Source organism: Pimephales promelas, chromosome 5 (assembly GCF_988280905.1).
Source record: "Pimephales promelas chromosome 5, fPimPro1.hap1.1, whole genome shotgun sequence".
NCBI lineage: Eukaryota > Metazoa > Chordata > Actinopteri > Cypriniformes > Leuciscidae > Pimephales > Pimephales promelas.
In genome coordinates, this window is record NC_142773.1 from 20,352,639 (window position 1) to 20,375,316 (window position 22,678).

Sequence of the window (22,678 nt, forward strand, 5' to 3'; positions counted from 1 at the left end):
CCCACAAAAGGAACATGAGTCATCCACGAACGCTGCTGCTGCATGCTGAATGCCCAGGCATACAGAGCAGCGATTGTGACCATCAGAGGATGACATGAATCGACCGCACCCAGAAGAACACGGGCGAGACATCTTTAAAAAGACGTGCCACGTGTAGCTCTTTCACAAAGAGAGGAGGAAATTCACTCTTTCAGCGCCGAGGCGTCCAGAGAGAAACGCACAGTCTGGCAGACCACTGCTCAGATCGCAGGCAATGCAGAATCTCGCTGGGTATCGCCGTCACACCAACACTGAAGAGGAGCTCGTCTCGAAGAGTCTTGTCAGTGAGAATGGCTTAGGAGTGAAGAGGTCTCTTGGCTCCGAAGCGAAAACATACTGCGGTTGCGTTCACTTCCTCCTTTTATACTCACGGAGTAGGGCGGAGTACGCTATGCAAATTTCCGCAGCCCCAAGGCATTGCATGCCATTGGCTCGTGATTAAATACTCGAAGAGGATTGGCTTTCTATGCGAAATCCCCCAATCTCCGTCACTTCTGACGTAACTCGAAGTGACTACGAAAGGGAACTAAAAATTTCGACCCAAAAAAACCCCGTTTTTTTTTTTTTTTGTGCGAAAAAATAAGTTTCTCCAATCTTCTTGAAACTCTGGATTCTGATAGAGGGCCATGGGACTTAGACCTGAGTGCAAAAATGGAGGCTCTATGGCAAGCAAACGTCACTGGTGAGACAAACGTGCAACGGACGGACATTCAGATTACGTTTTAGCAGGGGAAAAACTGATCAGAAAATGTAATGAAAATGTAACAGAAGTTGTAGAAACGTAGTGGAGTAGAAAGTATAATAATTGCTGCAAAATGTAACGAAGTAAAAGTAAAAAGTATGCGCTATTCATTCTACTTAAGTAAAGTAAATATGCGTGAAAAATGTACTTAAGTAACAAAGTATTTGTACTTCGTTACATTTCACCACTGAGTATAAAAACAACAGAGCTGTTTTTTACGCCTCAAGCTTACTCTCAGCATGTGGTGATGATCCACTGTGTCCAGACTCCAGATCATCTACTAGAAAAGGTTCATTCTCCTTCAGCAGTTTGTAGAATTCTGCTTTTACAGAAGCTCCTCCTGAGTCCAGAGCCTCCAACAAGAGTCTCATTTTCTGCTGTGGTTCTGCAGCATTAATCTTTCTCCACATTTCATTAGTAATCATGTGTTTGCTTTTCAAACTGTCAGCAATCGCCATCACTGATGAAACTCTCTGAATGAGTTCATCTCCGTGTGTGTTCACAAATTCAGTTTCTGAATGAAACAAAAAATGATTCAAGTCAGTCTTCAGAAGAGTGTACATTATGTGTGAGACTATTACAGGAATAAATGTGATTGAAAAATCAGACCTGAGATCCTTCTGTGTTCAGAAGGTTCTTCAGCTTTACTTGGTGCTATTGATAATAATAACAAAACAAAAAATAAATAAATTTAAGATTACTGATAAATCTGTCGTCACAATCTTTTGAGGTCTCATTCTTTGCAGGGAATGAACCACTATTGTTCTGAGCACAAGCATTAAAGGGATAGTTCACTCAAAAAAGAAAATTTATTTACTCACCCTCGTGTTGTTTCAAACCCGTAAGACTTTCATTCATATTTTGAACTCAAATCAATATATTTTAAATGAAATTTGAGAGATTTCTGTCACTTCATTGACAGCTACCAACTGACACTTTGAAGCTATCGTAAAACTAATGCATATAAATTGAGCGGTTTAGTCTAACTATTCTGTAGACGATCACTTTTTATGATGAACAGATTTAATTTAGGTTAAAATATCTTTATTTGTGTTCTGAAGATGAACATTAGTCTTATTGGTATTGAACAACATGAGGGTGAGTGATAACATTTTGCACTAGCCCTTTTGTCTTTATTTACTACTAGACCACACAACACAATGATGAACAAAGTCTATTGTTCAGAATGTTCATGCAAAATAACCTGTCTAAAAAAACAATTCACCAACAGTTCTTCAATATAGAAATTGATACACATAAAATGTTCCCAAACATTTTGCTCCCAAACAAATGCTCCCAAATCACTTATTCCTACACAAGCTTTTAACAACAGAATTTCATGACTACCTGTAAGAAAGATTCGCCGTCTGTTCCACACTTCCTTTCCACCTTTGGTTTTGTCCAAAATACCCAGTCTGACCTCCTTAATGTTGACATCCAGAAACACTTCAAATGTTGGATGATAGTTTTGGCCAAAATTATCAAACTCAAACATCTCAGTCTGAAAACAACAACAGCAATATGAAGACATTAAAAGGCCTTAAAATGAAATTGTTAACAGGCGTGTGTGTTTGTCACTTTACACACATTCAATATAAATATAGACTTTAATAATACAATGTTAGGATATTTAACTACACGGATGAAATTTTTATTCTGATAATTATAATTAAAATATTTATTTAACATTTTAATGAATACTGATGCAAGGCTGTGGTAACCAGTTGCAGCACTATATACATACTTTCCATTATTCATATAATGAAATTTATATAATTTTACTTAAAATATTGATTAAAAAGAGTAACTGGACATGTTATACATCAACAACCTAAATACTTAATAACGTTCTGAAATTCAGTTGGAATTAAAATGTTATTCAGTAAATATTGTTACCAATGGTTGCACTTCACATTCCTCTGGCTGACAACACAGACTGTATTTTTGGTAAGCAATCAGGTGACATTTTGAACTTGTCTCAACGTATTTTTTATCCCGGTGCCTGCTCTGGACCTTCAGGAAAAGGGGGTGGGGAGAGAATTCTCAAAAATTCAAAAAATTCTCAAAAACAAAAATTCAACATTTTTGCTACTTACACACAGTATTTTAGCAGCATTCAACAAGGTGCTTATATATACAATAAATTAATATCACAACTGAAAATAATAATAAATATAGCTGCAAGCAGTAATTATCGGGGTTCAAGAGATTTAAGGCCTTTAAGCACACATACAAAAAAGCGATGACTAGTTTGCGAAAGTATTTTTTTTACACAATCACAAATATTTGATGAACGATTTGACATCAGTGGTTCCTGAGGCAAAGTTGTTCAGTGTGAAGAGATCTATCAAATGGTATGCATATTGTGTGAATGTGTGAAACACCACATGTTTACAGATACGTAAAACTTGTTAGTGCCACCTAGTTTTTCATTTCATTCATTTTCATGTACTTTTCCTGTTATAGCGCCACCAAAGTGTCCAATCACCGCAATTTGTTTGAGGTAACCAAAGATTGAGCCCATGCACATGTGTTCTGAGCTTGGTGATAATATCTTATTTCGTTCTCGTGTTATAGCCATTAGTAAAAGTGGCTCCGGCCACTTCGAACGTTTTGGCGCCTCTTAGCATCTGTAAATCGAAATTTCAACTTTTTACAAAAAATAAATATTGATATTCAGACTCCAGATAATCTTTCTGCACTGGTGTGGTTTTGATTGGGCAAAAAACCAAGGGCTAGTTTGCAAAAGCAGGTTTTGGACAAAAAAAGTGGCAGAAGAATTTGCATACCGGAAATGAAATCGGATATATACATTTTGTTTGGTTTGAGCCAAGGAGGATTCCAATGATATAATATTCCACTGATATAAGATTCTTGAGGACTATGATGAACGGTCAAGGAGTTATGAGTGATAACAAACTTCTGATTGCTGTGACGGATTTGGACGAGTCCTTGTATCTGAGTAGCGAGCAAGACTGCTACCATCTGACAAGTTTCAAGTCTCTTGGCCTTAAGGTTTGGTCTGTCAAACAGGTTTATAGTAGAATAATAATAAAAATCCTTACAATTACAAGCTTGAAACCCTAGTAATAATGTCAATATACAAAAGCAGTAACAATGTATATGTACAAATATGCTCAATGTGTGTTTTATTTTATAATACTTCGTTAAACAGAAAGCACATAGAAAAAAACAAAAGAACAATACGTTCAGATATTGCTACCTCTGATACTGGAACATTCCCGGGAAGCAGGTGAACATTTAGTTGTTTCCTTTCAAGAGTTAGATTTCGAAGGAAGAGCAAAACCTGGCCTCTAATAGGGATGCCAAGTATACTTTTTATCCAGACAAGGCCATAACTGCTGAGTTCTCTGATCTCAATCACCACATGAGTTTCTGTTACTTTGAGTGGCTGTATTATTTCTACATTTCCACCAACAAAATGTGCCACAGCCAAACCATCCTTATTTTCTTCTGCAAAATAGATTTTTGAAGAATTTTGTTATTTGGTAAAAATAAAGGTATTGTTTCTCTTATTATTTTATGGTGACAAAAAAGTGCTTTTATGTAATTATTAAGATCTCTCATCTCACTCCTTGCTAAATATTAACATATATATATATATATATATATATATATGTTCCATAATTTTTTTCCAGTTTTTCAAGTCAACCACTCTGAAACACATTAATATTTAGGATATAGAAATAAACATACCAGAGAATATTTCACAGTGTGGACAGTGCAGTTGTGAGACCGAACCATGAAAACAGTCAATGTCGTACAAGGGTCCGGCTGGCTGAATCTGACCCAAACCATCTAACACACGAGGATCCCATGAGACTGTTTTATACAGCACCTCTCCTTCACCCTCCATCACAAACACAAGGCTGGTCAGACTGCAACGAAACTGACCAGCATGTGGACACACAAACCTGGTGGACATAATATAAATTTACACTCTTTTAAATCATAACAGTATGATTAGATTCTAACAATGTCCAAAAAATAAAGCAAAGTGTTCAATACCTGTATGTATTCTTGCGTTTTTCCTCATCATCTTCCTGAAGTAGTTCAGGTGTGAACACATCTGCATTGTCTGAGGACTGAAGTAAAGAAAATAATAAAGAGAATATTTTATCCTCCAAAATGTCATTTAAAAGATTAAATGTAAATTTCTGTAAACATTCTAAATAATGTAATTGTAATACTGTATACACTGCATCCTTGAAATGGGTTATAATGAAAATGAATAAATAAATATCTGCATCACTGTTTTTAGTTAAATGTTTTATTGCTTTAAAACCATATCTAGATCCACAGTTCTTCATCATACAGAAATATTACAGACAAAATAAATACAATTGATACAACAAGAAATCCTCTTCATGAAAGTTGCTACTCACTGATTGTTCTGATAATTCAGCTTTTAATGAGCAAGAGCCAGCTGAACTCTCTCCTTCTGTCAGACAAAACACAATTCAAACACTTTAACACCATTAAGAAAAAGTGAAACCATCTAGCATTTGTCCTAGGGTTATTCAAAAACTTTTTGCACACACTAATTTTTTTTTTTTTTTTCAGATGCAGGCATTTATAAGTAGACTCATATGCTATACAAAATCACATCAGATCTTGTGACTACTGTTTGGAACATTACTGCATTACAGAGAGGGAAATAAAGATGTGAATTAAATCTTAAACAGTCATCCATCCATCCATCTTCTTCCGCTTATCCGGGGCCGGGTCGCGGCGGCAGCAGTCTAAGCAGAGATGCCCAGACCTCCCTCTCCCTAGACACTTCCTCCAGCTTTCCCTGGGGGACACAGAGGATTCCCAGGCCAGCCGGGAGATATAGTCTCTCCAGCGTGTCCTAGGTCTTCCCCGGTGGGACATGCCCCGGACACCTCCCCGGGAAAGCGTCCAGGAGGCATCCGGAACAGATGCCCGAGCCACCTCAGCTGACCCCTCTCGATGTGGAGGAGCAGCGCTCTACTCTGAGCTCCTCTCGAGTGACCGAGCTTCTCACTCTATCTCTAAGGGATAGCCCAGCCACCCTCCAGCACCATATAGAGAGTTTAGAGCTGGTCCAGTGTTCCATGGCCTGGACGAAAACTGCACCGTTCCTCCTGAATCCGAGGTTCCACTATCGGCCGTATTCTCCTCTCCAGTACCCTGGCATAGACTTTCCCAGGGAGGCTGAGAAGTGTGATCCCCCTGTAGTTGGAACACACCCTTCGGTCCCCCTTCTTAAAAAGAGGAACCACTGCCATCCCAGAGGCACTGTCCCCGACTGCCACGAGATGCTGCAGTGGCATGTCAGCCAAGACAGCCCCACAACATCCAGAGACTTAAGGTACTCAGGGCGGATCTCATCCACCCCCGGTGCCTTGCCACCTAGGAGTTTCTTGACTACCTCGGTGACCACAGCTAGGGTGATGGACGAGTCCATCTCTGAGCCCTCAGCCTCTGCTTCCTCAATAGAAGACGTGACGGCGGGATTGAGGAGATCATCAAAGTATTACTTCCACTGTCCGACGACATCTCCAGTTGAGGTCAACAGCTTCCCACCTCCACTGTAAACTGAGCTGGTGGGGCATTGTTTCCCTCTCCTGAGGCGCCGGACATCTCTTCGAGGCCAGCCGATAGTCCTTCTCCAAGGCCTCACCAAACTCCTCCCAGGCCTGAGTTTTTGCCTCTACAACCACCCAGGCAGCCACAGGAGTCCCACAAGCCAACCAGGCCTGATAGGACTCCTTCTACAGCTTGACGGCATCCTTTACTTCCGGTGTCCACCACCGGGTTCGGGGATTGCCACCTCGGCCACAGCTCCGAGCAGCCGCTTCGACAACGGAGGTGGAAAAGATGGTCCACTCATACTCAATATCTCTATCCTCCCTTGGGATCCGGTCGTGGCACCGCCGGAGGTGGGAGTTGAAGACCTCTCTGGCAGGAGACTCGGCCAAACGTTCCCAGCAAACCTTTACAGTACGCTTGGGTCTGCTGAGTCTGTCCAGCCTCCTCCCGTACCATCGGATCCAGCACACCACCAGGTGGTAATCAGTTGACAGCTCTGCCCCTCCCTTCACCCGAGTGTCAAACACATACGGCCGCAGGTCAGATGAAACGACCACAAAGTCGATCATCGACCTACGACCTAGGGTGTCCTGGTGCCACGTGCACTGGTGGACACCCTTATGCTTGAATATGGTGTTAGTGACCTAATACAGTGAGTGACCTATCCCCGACCCATAGGCACAGGGAAACGACCCTCTCGTTCACCGGGGTAAACTCCAACACATGGCAGCTGAGCTGGGGGACTATAAGCAAACCCACACCAGCCCATCGCCTCTCACCATGGGCAACTCCATGGTGAAGAATCCATCCTCTCTCAAGGAGTGTGGTTCCAGAGCCCAAGCCATGCATAGAGGTGATCCCAACTATCTCAGGCTCCTTCCGAGGTGATGTTTCACGTCACCTAAGTCTAGTTTCTGTGTCCAGGATCGGGTCGTCGAGGCCCCCACCTTCGACTGCCGCCCGATCCTCTCTACACCGGCCCCTTACGGCTCTTCCTGCAGGTGGTAAGCCCACAGGAAGGCGGTCCCATCTCGCTCCTTCGGGCTGAGCCCAGCCGGACCCCGGTGGGGGTGAGACCTGGCCACCAGGCGCACGCATACGAGCCCCAACCCCGGGCCTGGCTCCAGGGTTGGGCCCCGGGAGCGCCATACTGGGCGATGTCACGGTCCTTGAATTTTTGTCCATCATAAGGGATTTTGAACCGCTCTTAATCTGACCCGTCGCCTAGGACCCGTTTGCCTTGGGAGAACCTACCAGGGGCATATAGCTGCAGACAACATAGTTCCTAGAGTCATTCGTGTACTCAAACCCCTCCACCACATTAAGGTGGCAGTTCAAGGAGTTCACCAAGATGATATATACAGTGTGTCCAAAAATGATTGTCTGAAATCACTGAAAATAAAGCCATTGAATATTAAAATGAAAAGTCTTCATCAATTCTACGCCTACGCTTAAAATGTTTTCTGGATCCTAAAATTAAAAATTATCCCAGAGCACCAAGTAAGAGTGAAAGTGGGATTTAAAATAAACAAATAAGTCAAGGTAAATAAAAGGTAAATTGAGTTGCTCGCCACTTGGCCAACAATAACTTTATTAGGAACTAAAATATGAATTGCTTAAAACAGACTCATCAACTAAATCAACTAAAGAAAGCATCTGTCATCACTTGTGAGTCTTCTAATCATGTATACAATAGCAGTGGTGGAATGTAACGAAGTACAAATACTTTGTTACTTTACTTAAGTACATTTTTCACGTATCTTTACTTTACTTAAGTAAAATAAATAGTGCATACTTTTTACTTTTACTTCGTTACATTTTGCAGCAATTATTATACTTTCTACTCCACTACATTTCTACAACTTCTGTTACTTTTCATTACATTTTCTGATCAGTTTTTCCCCTGCCAAAACATGAATCTGACCGTCTGTCCGTTGCACGTTTGTCTCACCAGTGACGTTTGGTTGCCATAGATACATCAACTAAATGCGTCTCGCACGCAGTGCGTTTATCGTGCAATTTATATGCAGAAATTTGTTTTTACGTGCATAGGAAACGCACTTTGTGTAATATACGTTTGGTAAGGATTATGGCAAGCCAAGAGGTTCAGAATAACACCATAAATTAATCGCGTTTTCTGCCAAACATGGTTATTAACATATAGTAAGGATAAGCATGATGTGTAATGGAAGAAATGGTGACAACAATTTTTTTCCATCATTATTGAACATCATTATAGGAGTATTAGGTGGAATGAGTTAGAATTAAATGTTTTATTAATTATTAGAAAATAGACATTAAGAGAATAAATTGTTATGCAAGTACTTTTACTTTTAATAGGTAAAGTACATTTAAAATCAGGTACTTTTTACTTTAGTATGGTTGTCATTGTGTTACTTCTACTTTTACGAAAGTAAATATTTATCTGGATATTTGTACTTTTACTTAAGTACTGAGATTCAGTACTTCCTCCACCACTGTACAATAGTGAATGCTTCAGTAGCCGATGTTTTTCCACGGTTGTCAGTTCTCTAGATTATTTTGTTTATTCTGAGGATAATGAGTTATAATGAGGTACATAATGAAGGCACAGATCCAGCTCTATGTCAAGAAGTCTTGATTATATATATATATACTATATATATATATATATATATATATATATATATTTGCTTACTTCTTCTCTCACTCTTTTCTCTCTTCATCTTTAGATTCTCCACTGTGAAACTCTTCCCATCTGGGTTGATCAACACGGAATTTCCCCTGCTAATGAGAATAACGTTCAATACTGTTTACAGAACATAATCTTCAAGATGAACTGAAAGAAAAGGCTAAAGAAATATCTAATATAGAACTCTTACACAGTCAGAGTCCAACCCATCTGCTTCAATGATTCCTTCAGGGGCTTCAAGAATGTCTGGGATTTTTCTGAAATTTTAATCCTGAAAAAAATCTTTTAAAAATGAACTACAATAATTCTAAAACTGTAAGCGCTTCTGGTTTAGTGTGTTGAATCGCTCAGTTATTATAATAGTTAGTATGGGAAATCAGGTGGTTACAAACTATTAAGATATTTTATAATATATTTTGGTAGTGTTCACTATAACACTAAGTACAATAAGTAACAGTAAGAAAATGACATAAAACCTATGTAAATGCTCAGATATTGCTGTTACCTGACTTCAGTCAGACTGGGACAGGCCTGAATGAGAGACTGGATTTCAGAGGCAAATCCAGGCATTGGACATTCATAAAACTGCATAAAGACTTTCTTCAAATCAAACATTGATTTCAGGAAATTAAACAGACCCAATTCCATTTTCCTTAAATCCCTAAAACAACACAAAACATTAAAATTTATAAATGTGACATGTTTCTCAGGCACAAAGCGTAAGACATGCTTTTATTTTTTAATTGAAAATTGAAAAAAAGAATGAAGCTTTCACTCACCCAAATTGATAAATGTACAATTCTACAAACCATTTGATGGTAGAAAATACTGAGCTTGGACAGGTTAGAGTCAATTTTGTGTTTGATGATGCAAACACTGATCTGCCAAAAGACAACCTAAAGCATTTCACAGATAAAAACATCAGTATAAGCTTATAATAAGCATCAGGGGTTAGGATGAGACTGCAATTTTGTATGTGACAAGTAATAAAAGTTTCATACATGATGTCTTCATCTCTGACTGACACAGTGATCTCTGGGAAAAATACTTTTTCACGGATTTCAGGCTTTTTTATACTGCCAATTAAAAGAAAGTTATAGTATTTAATGAGTGCATTTTATTGTTAGATATTAAATAAAATGTATTAAATATCTGAAAAAAATGAATATGGCAATGAGTTTTAACAATTTTATTCTAAAATGAAATATACTTTACTTGAGTTTATTCAGAATCTTCCCTTTACCAGCAGCTGAGATCAAACCAACAACATCGTCTGAAATACAATCAACCATCAACCTTCGAACGTAAAAAAACACAGTATATCAGATTTGATCATCAGTATACAAACAATTAATTCTGGGCTTGTGTGTGCTTGCAGTGTTTCAGAGTGAAGTATGGAAGAAGTATGAAAGTATTTTTAATCAGAGATGTGCAATTTCGCCTGGAATTTCTTTTATTTTTTGGACTCTCACTCCAGTATGGTTCAGAAAAATTACTCTGGAGAGTGATTGTGGAGTAAGTAGTGTGTGGACAAAAATCAAAACAATATCACATGATAACTGCTGTAGTACCGAATATCAGATTACCCATGAGGCTGAATCACAGCTGTGCTCATATTCAGTACTACAGCAGTCTTGCTTTCGTGAAATTGCATAATTAAGTGTTGCAACCAATAAAATCGAAGAGAATGTGTTGATGTGTCAGAAAAGGCACAAAATCTAAATTTCGCTCACCACAGCTCTTTACAGAGGAACAGTTCAGGCTGAAGCATCTTCAGATCTTCAGATGTTACATGGAGTTTCAGGTTTCTGATGTGTTCACAGCACTGTAAACAGTACTTCAACACCCAACAGTCTGTCCTTTTCAGTGGAATATTTGACAGATCTATCAAATTCAAACCTTGCAAAACATTCCCAACGAAGCTCTTCTCATGGAGCTCATAGAGACAATGGAGAATGAACAGCATGTGTTCATTTTGATATCTCTTTGAGCACAGATTGAGCCATTTCTTAAGCTGGGTTTCTATGTTAATAGAGACAGTCATGTTGTGCTTTTTAAAGAATGGGATCCACTCTTTGTTACAGAGACCACAGAGGAACAGAATCACAGGCTGCAGAAGCTTTGCACGTCTAACTTCTACATCTGCCTTTGAAAAGTCTCTATCAGAACAGGACAGAGCCCATCCTCTCTCTACAGTGTGAAGCAGCTCTCTCACTTTCCTCTGGGACTCTTCTTCATCCAGAAGGACATAGTACAGAGCAGTGAAGAACTCTTGAAAGCTGAGATGCATGAAACTGAACATCGTCTCCTGGTGGATCATTCTCTTAATGAGGAACTTAGACAAGAATGGATAAGGGACTGAAACTGTTTCATTGACAGTTTTCTCATCCAACAGGACCTGCTGTTCCAGCATCCCTCTCTCCGCCAGCTGACCCAGACTCCTCAGCAGGGTCGGGACGGACTGACTCAAACCCTGGCAGTGATGCTCCAGTAGAGTGGACACGAAGTCAACATAGATGGAGGTGGTGGTTTCCAGTCCACTTGTTACATCTGCACCAACTCTGAACATCTCACTGATGATCCGGCAGATAACAGGTATGGAACAGGCAGTGAAGAGGGATTTATTTGCTTTCACACAGTCATACTCTGTCCTGAAAAACTTCTGGAAGTACCCGTCCACTTGACTTGCAGAAAAGCCCATGATCTCAGAGAAACGCTTTTGTCCGTTCAGCAGCTTGTTCACAGTGTTCTTAGTTCTGGTAGTGACCAGCAGTGTGGACTCAGAGATGAGGTACCTCCTAATGAGGCCACAAAGAATGACCTCAGGTGGGGCTTTCTGAAGCAGATCAGTGTTTGCCGACATGCCATAAATGTGTTCTGTGAGTCTCAGTTCATCAAATCCATCAATGATGAAAAGCACCTTCTCTGGTGACTGCTGTAACATCTTTGAGATCTGATCAGATGTTAAACTGCAGCTGTAGCTCAAGAGATCAATTAAGTTCATCTCCTCAGATATACACATCAGCTCTTCACACCTCAGATAGAAAACTAGATCAAAACACCAGTGTAACCTTTCAGATGCCCAGTCCAACATAATCTTTTGTGCTATGAAGGATTTGCCACTGCCAGTGTTGCCTTGGAGAATTACACTCACTGGATCACAGAACTGGAAAATCTCACTCACACTGATGTTCTTAAAGACGTCATTTTCGTTTTTCTGAATGATCACTGGTTCAATAAAGAGGTCAGCAAATGACTCTTGTTTACCAGACACAAAGCTCCACTCACTCTCATACTTCTGTTTGACAGCCAACTTGTATTGCTGTACAATCTCACTAAAACCTAAAAGAGAAATAGATGATTAACAGACAAAATAAAAGAGTTTACTGCACTGAATTAAGTTTTTGCTTTTAAATTATTAATCTAAAATACACACAAAATGTTGGGCACACAATCTGATTTTTTGTATCTCAAGATGATTCTAAATGATCAGATTAGATTTTCAATGTATTTCTATCATCATTCAGGACACAAAATAAAGTGCACAATATTGTCAGAAAATGTGTTCACATTTACACAAATTAATACACATTACTATGTGACATTCAATAGAAAACAGTGAATGATTCATTCATGAACAATTCAGGAGTTTCAGACATGGTACGCTTCAGACACTGATAGTTGTTCTTTATGTACTGTCTGATAAAGTGTCAAGTGATGTTAATCCAATATTATCACTTACATAATCACAATGTAAGCAATCAGTCCTGATCAGATGTTAAACTACATTTCCCGCTCAAGAGCTCAATTAAGTTAATCTCTTCAGAACTCTGTTACGTTGAAAACTAGATTAAAACGTCTAGCAGAAAGTACTTTTGATTCCCAGTCCAACGTAATCTTCTGTGCTATGCTAGATGAACCAATGCCAGAGTTGCCTTGGCCTCAGAGAATGACAGTTATCACACCATACAACGGAAACCACTCAGACAAACGGATGTTCTTAAACTTGTCTTTCACTTTTGTTTTGTTTTTTGCATCAGTGATTCAGAATATAGGGCAGAAAGGGACTCTAGTTCACCACACAGGAAGCTCAACACATACTTAATTTCATACTTCTTTTTGATTGACAGCTTATACTGATGAACAATATCCTGAATTCCTAAAGGATATTGTTTGATTAACCAACAATAGAATTAATCTGATTATTCATCATTTAATATTGCTATTTGTTTTTAGAAAAAGACAATTATGTTAAGCAGATCAAGTAAGTGTCCATACCAAGCATTTGTTCCCCATAGATTTCTCTTTGTCTCTTCCTCTTATATTCAGAATTGTCCCTGGGCTTAACATCTGCACCTAATGGTTGTGTGATAGACTCTAAAAATGAAAAAAAAAAAAAAAAGAAGAAGAGAAAAGAATTGAGAACAGCAGTGAAAAAATGTCAGGCTAGAGCATAATATTGCAATTTATTTTTAGAAAAAGAAAATTATGTTAAGCAGATCAAGTAAGTGTCCATACCAAGCTTTTGTTCCCCATAGATTTCTCTTTGTGTCTTCATCTTAATTTCAGAATAGTCCATGGGCTTAACATCTGCACCTAATGGTTGTGTGATAGGCTCTAAAAATGACAAAAAGAAGAGAAAATAATTGAGAACAGCAGTGGAAAAAATGTCAGGCTAGAGCATAACGACTTTGTAATTCTGTTTGGTTCCACTAGTGGCTCAGAAATGACACACATCACCTCTAAATAAAATATGAACTTTACTGTGACTTAAAAAACTACAGCTTCTTTAAATGTCTTTACATTTAATATAGCCCAACCAAAAAAAATTTGTTAAGAATCTATAATAATTATAATATCAAAATTTAGTATAGAGTGCAACAATTGTGATTTAGAAGAAAAATTACTTTCTCCGTAGAGAAAACTTTTTTTTTTTTAATGTGGCTGGCCAGAGGTACAAATGATGTGACAAAGGGCAGAACCAGGGCAGAACTGACCTATGGCTAAGCCACGCCCCCTCCAGTCACTCAGACAGACAAACATTCGGGGACAGTCGTGACAGCTGTCACAGTAGGAGACATTTCACAGGAGGTAATTGGTGATTTTTGGAGACATAAAGATTATATATCATCTCCAAGTAAACCTAAATAGCCTTAACTATGCATTGGAGGGTTATATTCATAATTTTATTGTTGATAAGGTCGATGAAAAGCTTCAGCTCCCGCCAGGTAAAAATGTACAGGTCACCGTGTAAACGTGATGAACCGCATATCGTTGCATCATCGTTTGGTGCTACAGTTACATGAATCATTCAGCACAACATTGTTAACATTTGTTATTTCAGTTATTTACAGATAACGTTCCGTTAATGAAGCTAAGTAACATGATGGACAACGCAGCTAGAAGCTAACGTGAACATTTTCACAGGCAATGTTTTTTCGGGCAACAGGTTGCAGAAACAATGATTGCTTCTTCTGTTTTTGTTGCAAAGATAGCCATCTAATTATGAAAATAATAGTCACTTAACTTAAAAAATATCTTATGCTATACACACATTGAGTAAATATTTATAAAAGTACTTTTACTCAAGTACAGTTTTTGGATACTCTACCCACCTGTATTTGCCATCATAACGTTAAGTTACCGTCCCATAAAGGCAAAGTAGAACCCTTGATTGCGGCAAATCAGTTCCTTCTCCGAGCTTTCTCAATCAGCTCGTAATACATCGGGAATCTCAAAGTCGTATGGTTGTACTCAAACTCCAACTTTCTGATCTGATCTTGTCCCTGGGTGTCTCTCTCGAAACCAACACGGAAGTGAATTAAACTGCAATTCTACTACTCACCGCTTGAGGCGAGAAGCACCTGGCTGGGCTGCATCCTATTTGTCCCTAACCTTTATATTTGGTTAAGATTAAACTTTGAAATACCTTTAATTTTAACTTTAATTTTAAAACTATAAAATATATGTCTTTTTCTTTGAGTTACGATCTTGAATTTTTGGTGAACAATATTGTGCTGTTGGACTTGGCCAATTACCTCATACAAGTGCAGATTCTTTAAGAACGCTCCCACTTTCTTACTCTTCCATGAAGATTTAATGATCTTCTTCAAAGCTTTAAGACTGGTGCATAACAAAAAAGCTCTTAAATTATTTAATCTTCTGAAGGTTTTGTTTGATGAATACCCCCTCGTGTAAAATTTTATTTATTTATTGTTCTTTTTATGTTTTTATTTATTTATTGTGACACACTCACTATCAATTCAAGGGATCTTTGTTAGATAGAAAATGCACTAACCACTTTATTAGAAATTGTTTTTCTGAATACCTTTATCCTGAAAGGCAAAATAAAAATAACATCATACAAACATTTGATAATAAGACAATTACCAAACTAAGAACAATGTATGAATAAATGAACAATTGTATAACATTTACCCCTCTAATGAATCTTCGCTTTGGTTTAGATGATAACACATGTACATTCTGTGAAAATGATGTTGAAACTACGGACCATGTGTTTTGCTCATGTAATGTGATACAGATATTTTGGTGTGATGTACATAAATGGGTTAAGCAGCAGATATCGTCATTCTCAACCTTTATCTCCGGAGACGACATTACATTTGGATTGATATTGCAAAGCAAGGGTGACGAGCTGTGTACAAATACAATTGTATGTCTAGCTAAATTCTTAATTCACAAGTGTAGAATTGTGAAATCATCTCACATTTGTTTGGTTTTTTAATGAAACTGTATAAAAAATCCTTAAAAACCTTGAAAGGTCTTAAAGCACAAAACATATACAATACCCTAACACTTCCCAACTGAGATAAATGGATGAGAAGACTGAATTCTGAATTCCCCATATGTCATATATTATATTATATATTATTATTAATATTATTATATTATATATAATTCATTGCGGTTTATTTATTTAAATGTTTATTTTCAAACTATCCCTATTTTTGTACTAAGACTACATTTATATTCCTGTTGTATTAAGAGCTGCTCCCTCTGGCTATATTTTCTTTGTATCCTATTCTGAAGAAAAGGAAGTTATGCAGCCATGTTTGTCTGTAAATCTTGATATTTCAATAAAAAAAGAAAGAAAAAATACATACACTGAATAAAATACATAAAAAAGTTCTCGCTGTGTTCGCTGTTTGAGCTTCAGATCACATGATTTAGTAGTGGAATATGAAAATCATTATTTGAGATTATGATTATGAGATTATAGATCATTATGAAAAGCATCGGAAGCGGGTAGAACAAAAATGGCGGTGAGATTAGAAAGGTTGATTTCTCATGAACGTCTCCAGTATAGGAGAGCAACAGCAAGATCATTGACCAGCCGACGATTTGCCATCATTGAATTTTCTGGCTGTACAGTATGTGAATGCGCAGGGTGAGAAAAAATGGCCACAATATATAATTATTGAATTATAGCCTACATTTTAATTGTATTGCCCTACTAACATTAGAAAATCATGAAAATAAAAAAATAACATGACATCGTTATAAAAACTGTCGTTATAAAACCATTATTTATTTTATTAAAATTGTAAGAATTCAGGTTTGTTTATCAGCACCATAGCAACGCTCAACTTCCGCTGGAATTGTCGGCTAAGAACCGTCCGTAGCTTTTCGCAAGAGTTGACCAACGGACACGATTTTCTTCGCACCACACTTGGTCGGACACGTTTTGGACAGTTTGGACGCATGCAGTCTGCGGGTCTCCATAGAAAATGAATGACTTCCGCCGTTTCGGAGCCGTATCAGAGCTGATTTCAACTGCCAGTGTGAAGGCGGTGTAACCATAGATATCATATAGACTAGAGACTAGATGCCCTATTGGCCGCTGGGCACTGACAAATCCGGCCTGTTCAATTTCTCAGTAACGCAACCAATCACATGGCAGTTGCTTCAATGCATTTAGGGGTGTGGTCCTGGTCAAGACAATCTCCTGAACTCCAAACTGAATGTCAGAATGGGAAAGAAAAGTGATTTAAGTAATTTTGAGCGTGGCATGGTTGTTGGTGCCAGACGGGCTGGTCTGAGTATTTCACAATCTGCTCAGTTACTGGGATTTTCACACACAACCATTTCTAGGGTTTACAAAGAATGGTGTGAAAAGGGAAAAACATCCAGTATGCGGCAGTCCTGTGGGCGAAAATGCCTTGTTGATGCCAGAGGTCAGAGGAGAATGGGCCGACTGATTCAAGCTGGTAGAAGAGCAACTTTGACTGAAATAACCACTCGTTACAACCGAGGTATGCAGCAAAGCATATGTGAAGCTACAACACGCACAGCCTTGAGGCAGATGGGCTACAACAGCAGAAGACCCCACCGGGTACCACTCATCTCCACTACAAATAGGAAAAAGAGGCTACAATTTGCAAGAGTTCACCAAAATTGGACAGTTGAAGATTGGAAAAATGTTGCCAGGTCTGATGAGTCTCGATTTCTGTTGAGACATTCAGATGGTAGTGTCAGAATTTGGCGTAAACAGAATGAGAACATTGATCCATCATGCCTTGTTACCACTGTGCAGGTTGCTGGTGATGGTGTAATGGTGTGAAGGAAATTTTCTTGGCACACTTAGTGCCAATTGGGCATCGTTTAAATGCCCCGGCCTACCTGAGCATTGTTTCTGACCATGTCCAATGTACCCATCCTCTGATGGCTACTTCCAGCAGGATAATGCACCATGTCACAAAGCTCGAATCATTTCAAATTGGTTTCTTGAACATGACAATGAGTTCACTGTAATAAAATGGCCCCCACAGTCACCAGATCTCAACCCAATAGAGCATCTTTGGGATGTGGTGGAACGGGAGCTTCGTGCCCTGGATGTGCATCCCACAAATCTCCATCAACTGGAAGATGCTATCCTATCAATATGGGCCAACATTTCTAAAGAATGCTTTCAGCCCCTTGTTGAATCAATGCCACGTAGAATTAAGGCAGTTCTGAAGGTGAAAGGGGGTCAAACACAGTATTAGTATCTTGGTGATCCTAATAATCCTTTAGGTGAGTGTATATAGACCATTTCACAAGATGTAAACAACACTGGTCCAGAAACACTTCCTGTTTCAGTTTGTAACTGTTTTCTTTATTTCACATGTAAAGAAAACATCTTAAAGATGTTTGTTTAACTTTTTGATTCAGTTTTATATGTTCTGTTGGTTGTAATTTATCTCAGCTTTTATGTAGTGTTAAAAAACTGAAACAGGAAGTGCTTCTGGACCAGTGTTGTTTACATCTTTTGAAATGGTCTATACATATTTATTAATGCTGGAGCTGGCATTTATGTCTCAAAATGACCAAAGTTCCTGGTTTATCAGCATTACTCCACTCCACTGTGTCCAGTCTCCAGTTCATCTACTAGATAAGGTTCCTTCTCCTTCAGCAGTCTGTAAAATTCTGCTTTCACAGAAGCTCCTCCTGAGTCGAGAGCATCCAACAAGAGTCTTGTTTTCTCCTGTCGTGTTTTTGCAGCATTAACGTCACTGTACATTTCACCTGGAATCATGTCTTTGGCACTCAGACCATCAGCAATCGCCTTCGCTGATAAAACTCTCTCAATGAGTTTATCCCTGTGTTTTTTCACAAATACAGATTCTGATTGAAACAAAAAACAAAAAAGTTACTTTCCAGAAGGGATTTTGTGCGATAGATATTTAGACCAATAGACCAACCAATTGAAATCCCTTCTGTCAAATCGATTAATCGCATCTAACATATTTATATGCACACACAAATATATATATATATATATATATATATATATATATATATTTTTTTTTTTTTTTTTGTCATTAAGTGTTTGGGATGTTAATGTTCACATATTATATAAACACAAACTTTATGTAGTAGCATGCACACTTTAATCATGAAAGTGAAATTTCGGTTGTATCACATGCAGGGCGCTTGAACGAGATTTCTACCGAGGGGGACCCACCCCATGGAACGCGACTTCACCTCAGCCCCCGCAGAGGTCTGCACACCCCTGCTTTTATTAATATGCAATTAATGTATTGACAGCACTAATTGAACAACTTCTTTAAGTTCATACCTGTTAGCGTTTTGTGAGCAGGAGGGTCTGCATCTTTACCTGGTTGTTATTAGGAAATAAAGAAATTTTAACATTGAAAAATCTGCATAAATACAACTTTAATATATATATATATATATATATATATATATGAAGAGTTCAGATGCAAAAGCCTCTAAATGCCATTTGAAATTTTCTTCTTTAATGATGATTTTTATGAAACTTGTATATTTAAGTTCAGTAATTTCACTTAAATAACAATTAATAGGTAATTATCATTGCCATTTAAGTGAAATTACTGAACTTAAATATACAAGTTTGATAAAAATCATCATTAAAGAAGAAAATTTTAAATGGCATTTAGAGGCTTTTGTATCTGAACTCTTCATATATAAACAATAGCATACGTATTAATACAGACTTCACAGATCATAATGAATGTAGTACAGTGGGTTAGATAACACTTAACATAGGTAAATCTATTGATTACCTAGTAAGTGTACAACTTAATATTTTTTATTTTTACAATTTGGAGTAGGATTTACTTGGAAAAAGCTAGGAAACAATCTTAAGTCAATAATTGCAAGTACATTTCCACAAATAATAAAAAAAATAAAAAAAACAGCAAGTAAGATTGATTTCAAGATGAAAATCTTCCAAGTAAAAAGACCATAGCCCATAATGCGTTTTATTTACAACATCAAAAAATCTTTTTACAGTGTAGATTGAAAGATTCAAACTTTCATATAATTTTAATTTTGTAACTAGTGTTACAATGCGGAAAGTAGAGATACAATAAAACATCTGTCACTGTCATTAGTTACCTGTGAGGAGGATTCGTCGTGGAACCCACACTTCCTTTCCTTCAGTTTTATCCAAAATACTCAGCTTGACCTCCTCAATGTTGACATTCACAAATGCTTCAAATGTGGGATGATAGTTTGGACCAAAATTACACTCAAACATCTCAGTCTAAAACAAACAAAAACAAAAACAGAAATATTAAGGCGAGGGACTATATTACTAAAATCACAGACCTAAACCAATTCCACAAATTACCCATTATGAAAAAAATGCTCAAAACTTAGCATGCAACCTAACATGAAGTTACCTCTGGCTGCACTGTAGATCCCTCTGGTTGACAACACAGACTATATTCTGTTCCCGGAGTAAGCGAACACTTTGAACTGGTTTTAATGTGGGTATTCTCCACATGCTGTTCCTTGACCTTAGTGGAGAAAAAAGCTATGAATTTTTAGATATAAAAGGAGGTAACAGAAAAATGGTTCCTTCCAAAATCTTTAGAAAAGCATCCTCACATAATGAAAAATTATTTTAAATTGTGTCCCCCAATAGATTTACACCACAGTCACACCAACAGAAATGGAAACTTTAAAGGCGATTTTCCCAATATTTAGATTTTTTTTTTTTTTGCACCCTCAGATTCCCGATATCAAATTGTCAAATTGTTGTATCTCGGCCAAATATTGAAATATTGTCCTATCCTGACAAACCAAACATCAATGGAAATCTTATTTATTCAGCTTCTAGGTGATGCATAACTCTTTAAAAAAAAATTTAAAAAAAAAAAATTAAAAAAAAAATGGACACATAAGACTGCTTTTGTGGTCCAGGGTCACATTTGTTCAAAGTAATGAGTACACTTTTTATTAGTATTTAATCATTTGTTTTCATTTGAACAACAAAAAAAAAATAATGATACCTCTGACAGCGGAACATTAAATGGGAGCAAATGGACATCCAGTATGTTTTCTCTCTGTTTCACAGTTATTGGTCGCAGAAAGACAAGCACTTGGGCGCCGATAGGGGAAGGAGGAAAAAGAAACCTTTTTAAGACCCCGAAGATGGAGAGATCTCTGATGTTAATCATCACATGAGTTTCAGTTACTTGGAGAGGCTGCATTATTTCTGTATTGCCGCCAGTTAAATGTGCTACAGCCAAACCGTCTTTGTTTTCCTCTGTAAAACACATAAGAATGATAGATTAGTATATTTTATTTTATTATATTATCATATTATTATACAAATGGTTTTCCAACATAGCTGATTATTTAAATCCTCAAACTGTGAGAATTGTCATTGTATGCATCCATTATATTTTGATGTAGAAATAAACATGCCCGAGATTTCACAGTGTGGAAGGTGCAGTCTTGAGATTGAACTATGAGAACAGTCAATGTTGTACAAGGGTCCGGCTGGCTGCATCTGACCCAAACCATCTAACACACGAGGATCCCATGAGACAGTTTTATACAGCACCTCTCCTTCACCCTCCGTCACAAACACAAGGCTGGTCAGACTGCAACGAAACTGACCAGCATGTGGACACACAAACCTGGAGGACAGAGCATTTTCATTTTAATAAATTATCATGGCCAACATCTTTTATTATGTGGTGATAATAATAATTCAAGTAAACAGATTAGGGATGTGTGAATCAGGATTTTAGAAACATTCTTACATACAAATCCAAATTACAGTAGAAATTTGACAGGAAAAAAGTCTAGAGTATTGAAGCAAAATATTTTAATAAACAATACACAGTCAAAACAATCAAATAGAATAATCACACAGGAATATGAAGGTGAACAAATACTGGATGAGAAATGTTAATTGACAGATAATGAAAATAAAGCACTTGTAGCCTACAGTGTGTGATGATGTGATAGAACAAATGCTGTTATGAAGTGTTGCAATAATAAACATTAAGTCACTTGAACCAGAAATTGAACACCCTATCTTCTTATAGTTTCCAAAAAAAATAACAATTGTTGAAATACCTGTATGTGTTCTTGTGTTTGTCCTCATCATCTTCCTGAACATGTTCAGGTGTGAACACTTCTGCATCACCTGAGGACTGAAGTGAAGAAAAGAATTATTCTTTTATTCTGATTGTAAGAAAGAAAAATTACATGAATTGCTACTCACTGACTGTCCTGAAGGTGATTCAGCTCCTAATGAAGAGTTAGACACAAATGCATTTATTAACACACTTGCATATGAGTTACTTATTTTTATTTTTTTTTAAAGTCGACACTGTCTGTAAAATTTCTGCACTAGAGAGAGGCGAATAAAGGTTAGACAACACAATCATAGTTTATATTTATATAACCATCAAGTTTGTATGTTATTAAAACCAAGCCATGTAATATAAACCGAAAATAAGTATTTAATAATAATAATAATACCGAAAGCAAAATTAAAAAGTAAAATGAATACTTGCCAAGCAGCAAATCAGATTAATAAAAATGGCTTTGGCAAGTAAAATAAGTAAAGGATAATGTATACTTAGCCAGACATTATCGCAAAATAAAGCACACATTGAAAACGCAGAGTACAGAACACAATCTGCCACCCCAGAGAAAAGACTGGATATTTAGGTTTAAATATTTTGTAAACCTTTTTTTTTTTTTTTTGAGTTTAGTTCTCATCTAATTGCACACGATAAAAGTATATTCAAAAGAAACATTGTTTTTCAGATGTATGCAAGCGATGAGTTTGTTCCCAGGCATTTTTCCCCCCAAATTGCACTTAATAACGACTACAGTTCTTCACATTTCATTAACAT

At 37.5% G+C, this 22,678-nt stretch overlaps 1 protein-coding gene across 4 annotated transcripts in view; it reads right to left on the reverse strand.

The window, feature by feature from the left end:
* Positions 1-461: 461 nt before the first annotated feature.
* Positions 462-22,678, reverse strand: part of nlrb5 (NOD-like receptor family B, member 5) — a 43,934-nt gene continuing 21,717 nt past the window's right edge. For 2 of the 4 annotated variants that reach the window (XM_089131097.1, XM_089131095.1), the window contains 24 exons: positions 22,039-22,064; positions 21,891-21,967; positions 21,231-21,445; positions 20,813-21,069; positions 20,201-20,317; positions 19,914-20,061; positions 19,111-19,149; positions 13,548-13,646; positions 13,308-13,406; positions 10,763-12,371; positions 10,245-10,325; positions 10,031-10,105; positions 9,809-9,925; positions 9,535-9,690; positions 9,220-9,300; positions 9,036-9,124; positions 5,188-5,243; positions 4,811-4,887; positions 4,499-4,716; positions 4,005-4,255; positions 2,678-2,794; positions 2,129-2,282; positions 1,391-1,435; positions 462-1,295 (listed from right to left, as the gene is read on the reverse strand). In XM_089131097.1, coding sequence (XP_088987223.1) covers positions 997-1,295; positions 1,391-1,435; positions 2,129-2,282; positions 2,678-2,794; positions 4,005-4,255; positions 4,499-4,716; positions 4,811-4,887; positions 5,188-5,243; positions 9,036-9,124; positions 9,220-9,300; positions 9,535-9,690; positions 9,809-9,925; positions 10,031-10,105; positions 10,245-10,325; positions 10,763-12,371; positions 13,308-13,406; positions 13,548-13,646; positions 19,111-19,149; positions 19,914-20,061; positions 20,201-20,317; positions 20,813-21,069; positions 21,231-21,445; positions 21,891-21,967; positions 22,039-22,064 — 4,502 coding nt within the window. In that variant the 3' untranslated portion in view covers positions 462-996. Of the gene's footprint in view, positions 1,296-1,390; positions 1,436-2,128; positions 2,283-2,677; positions 2,795-4,004; positions 4,256-4,498; positions 4,717-4,810; positions 4,888-5,187; positions 5,244-9,035; positions 9,125-9,219; positions 9,301-9,534; positions 9,691-9,808; positions 9,926-10,030; positions 10,106-10,244; positions 10,326-10,762; positions 12,372-13,307; positions 13,407-13,547; positions 13,647-19,110; positions 19,150-19,913; positions 20,062-20,200; positions 20,318-20,812; positions 21,070-21,230; positions 21,446-21,890; positions 21,968-22,038; positions 22,065-22,678 lie in introns of those variants that run through there. The other 2 variants (XM_089131096.1, XR_016168522.1) reach the window with 2 other exon arrangements.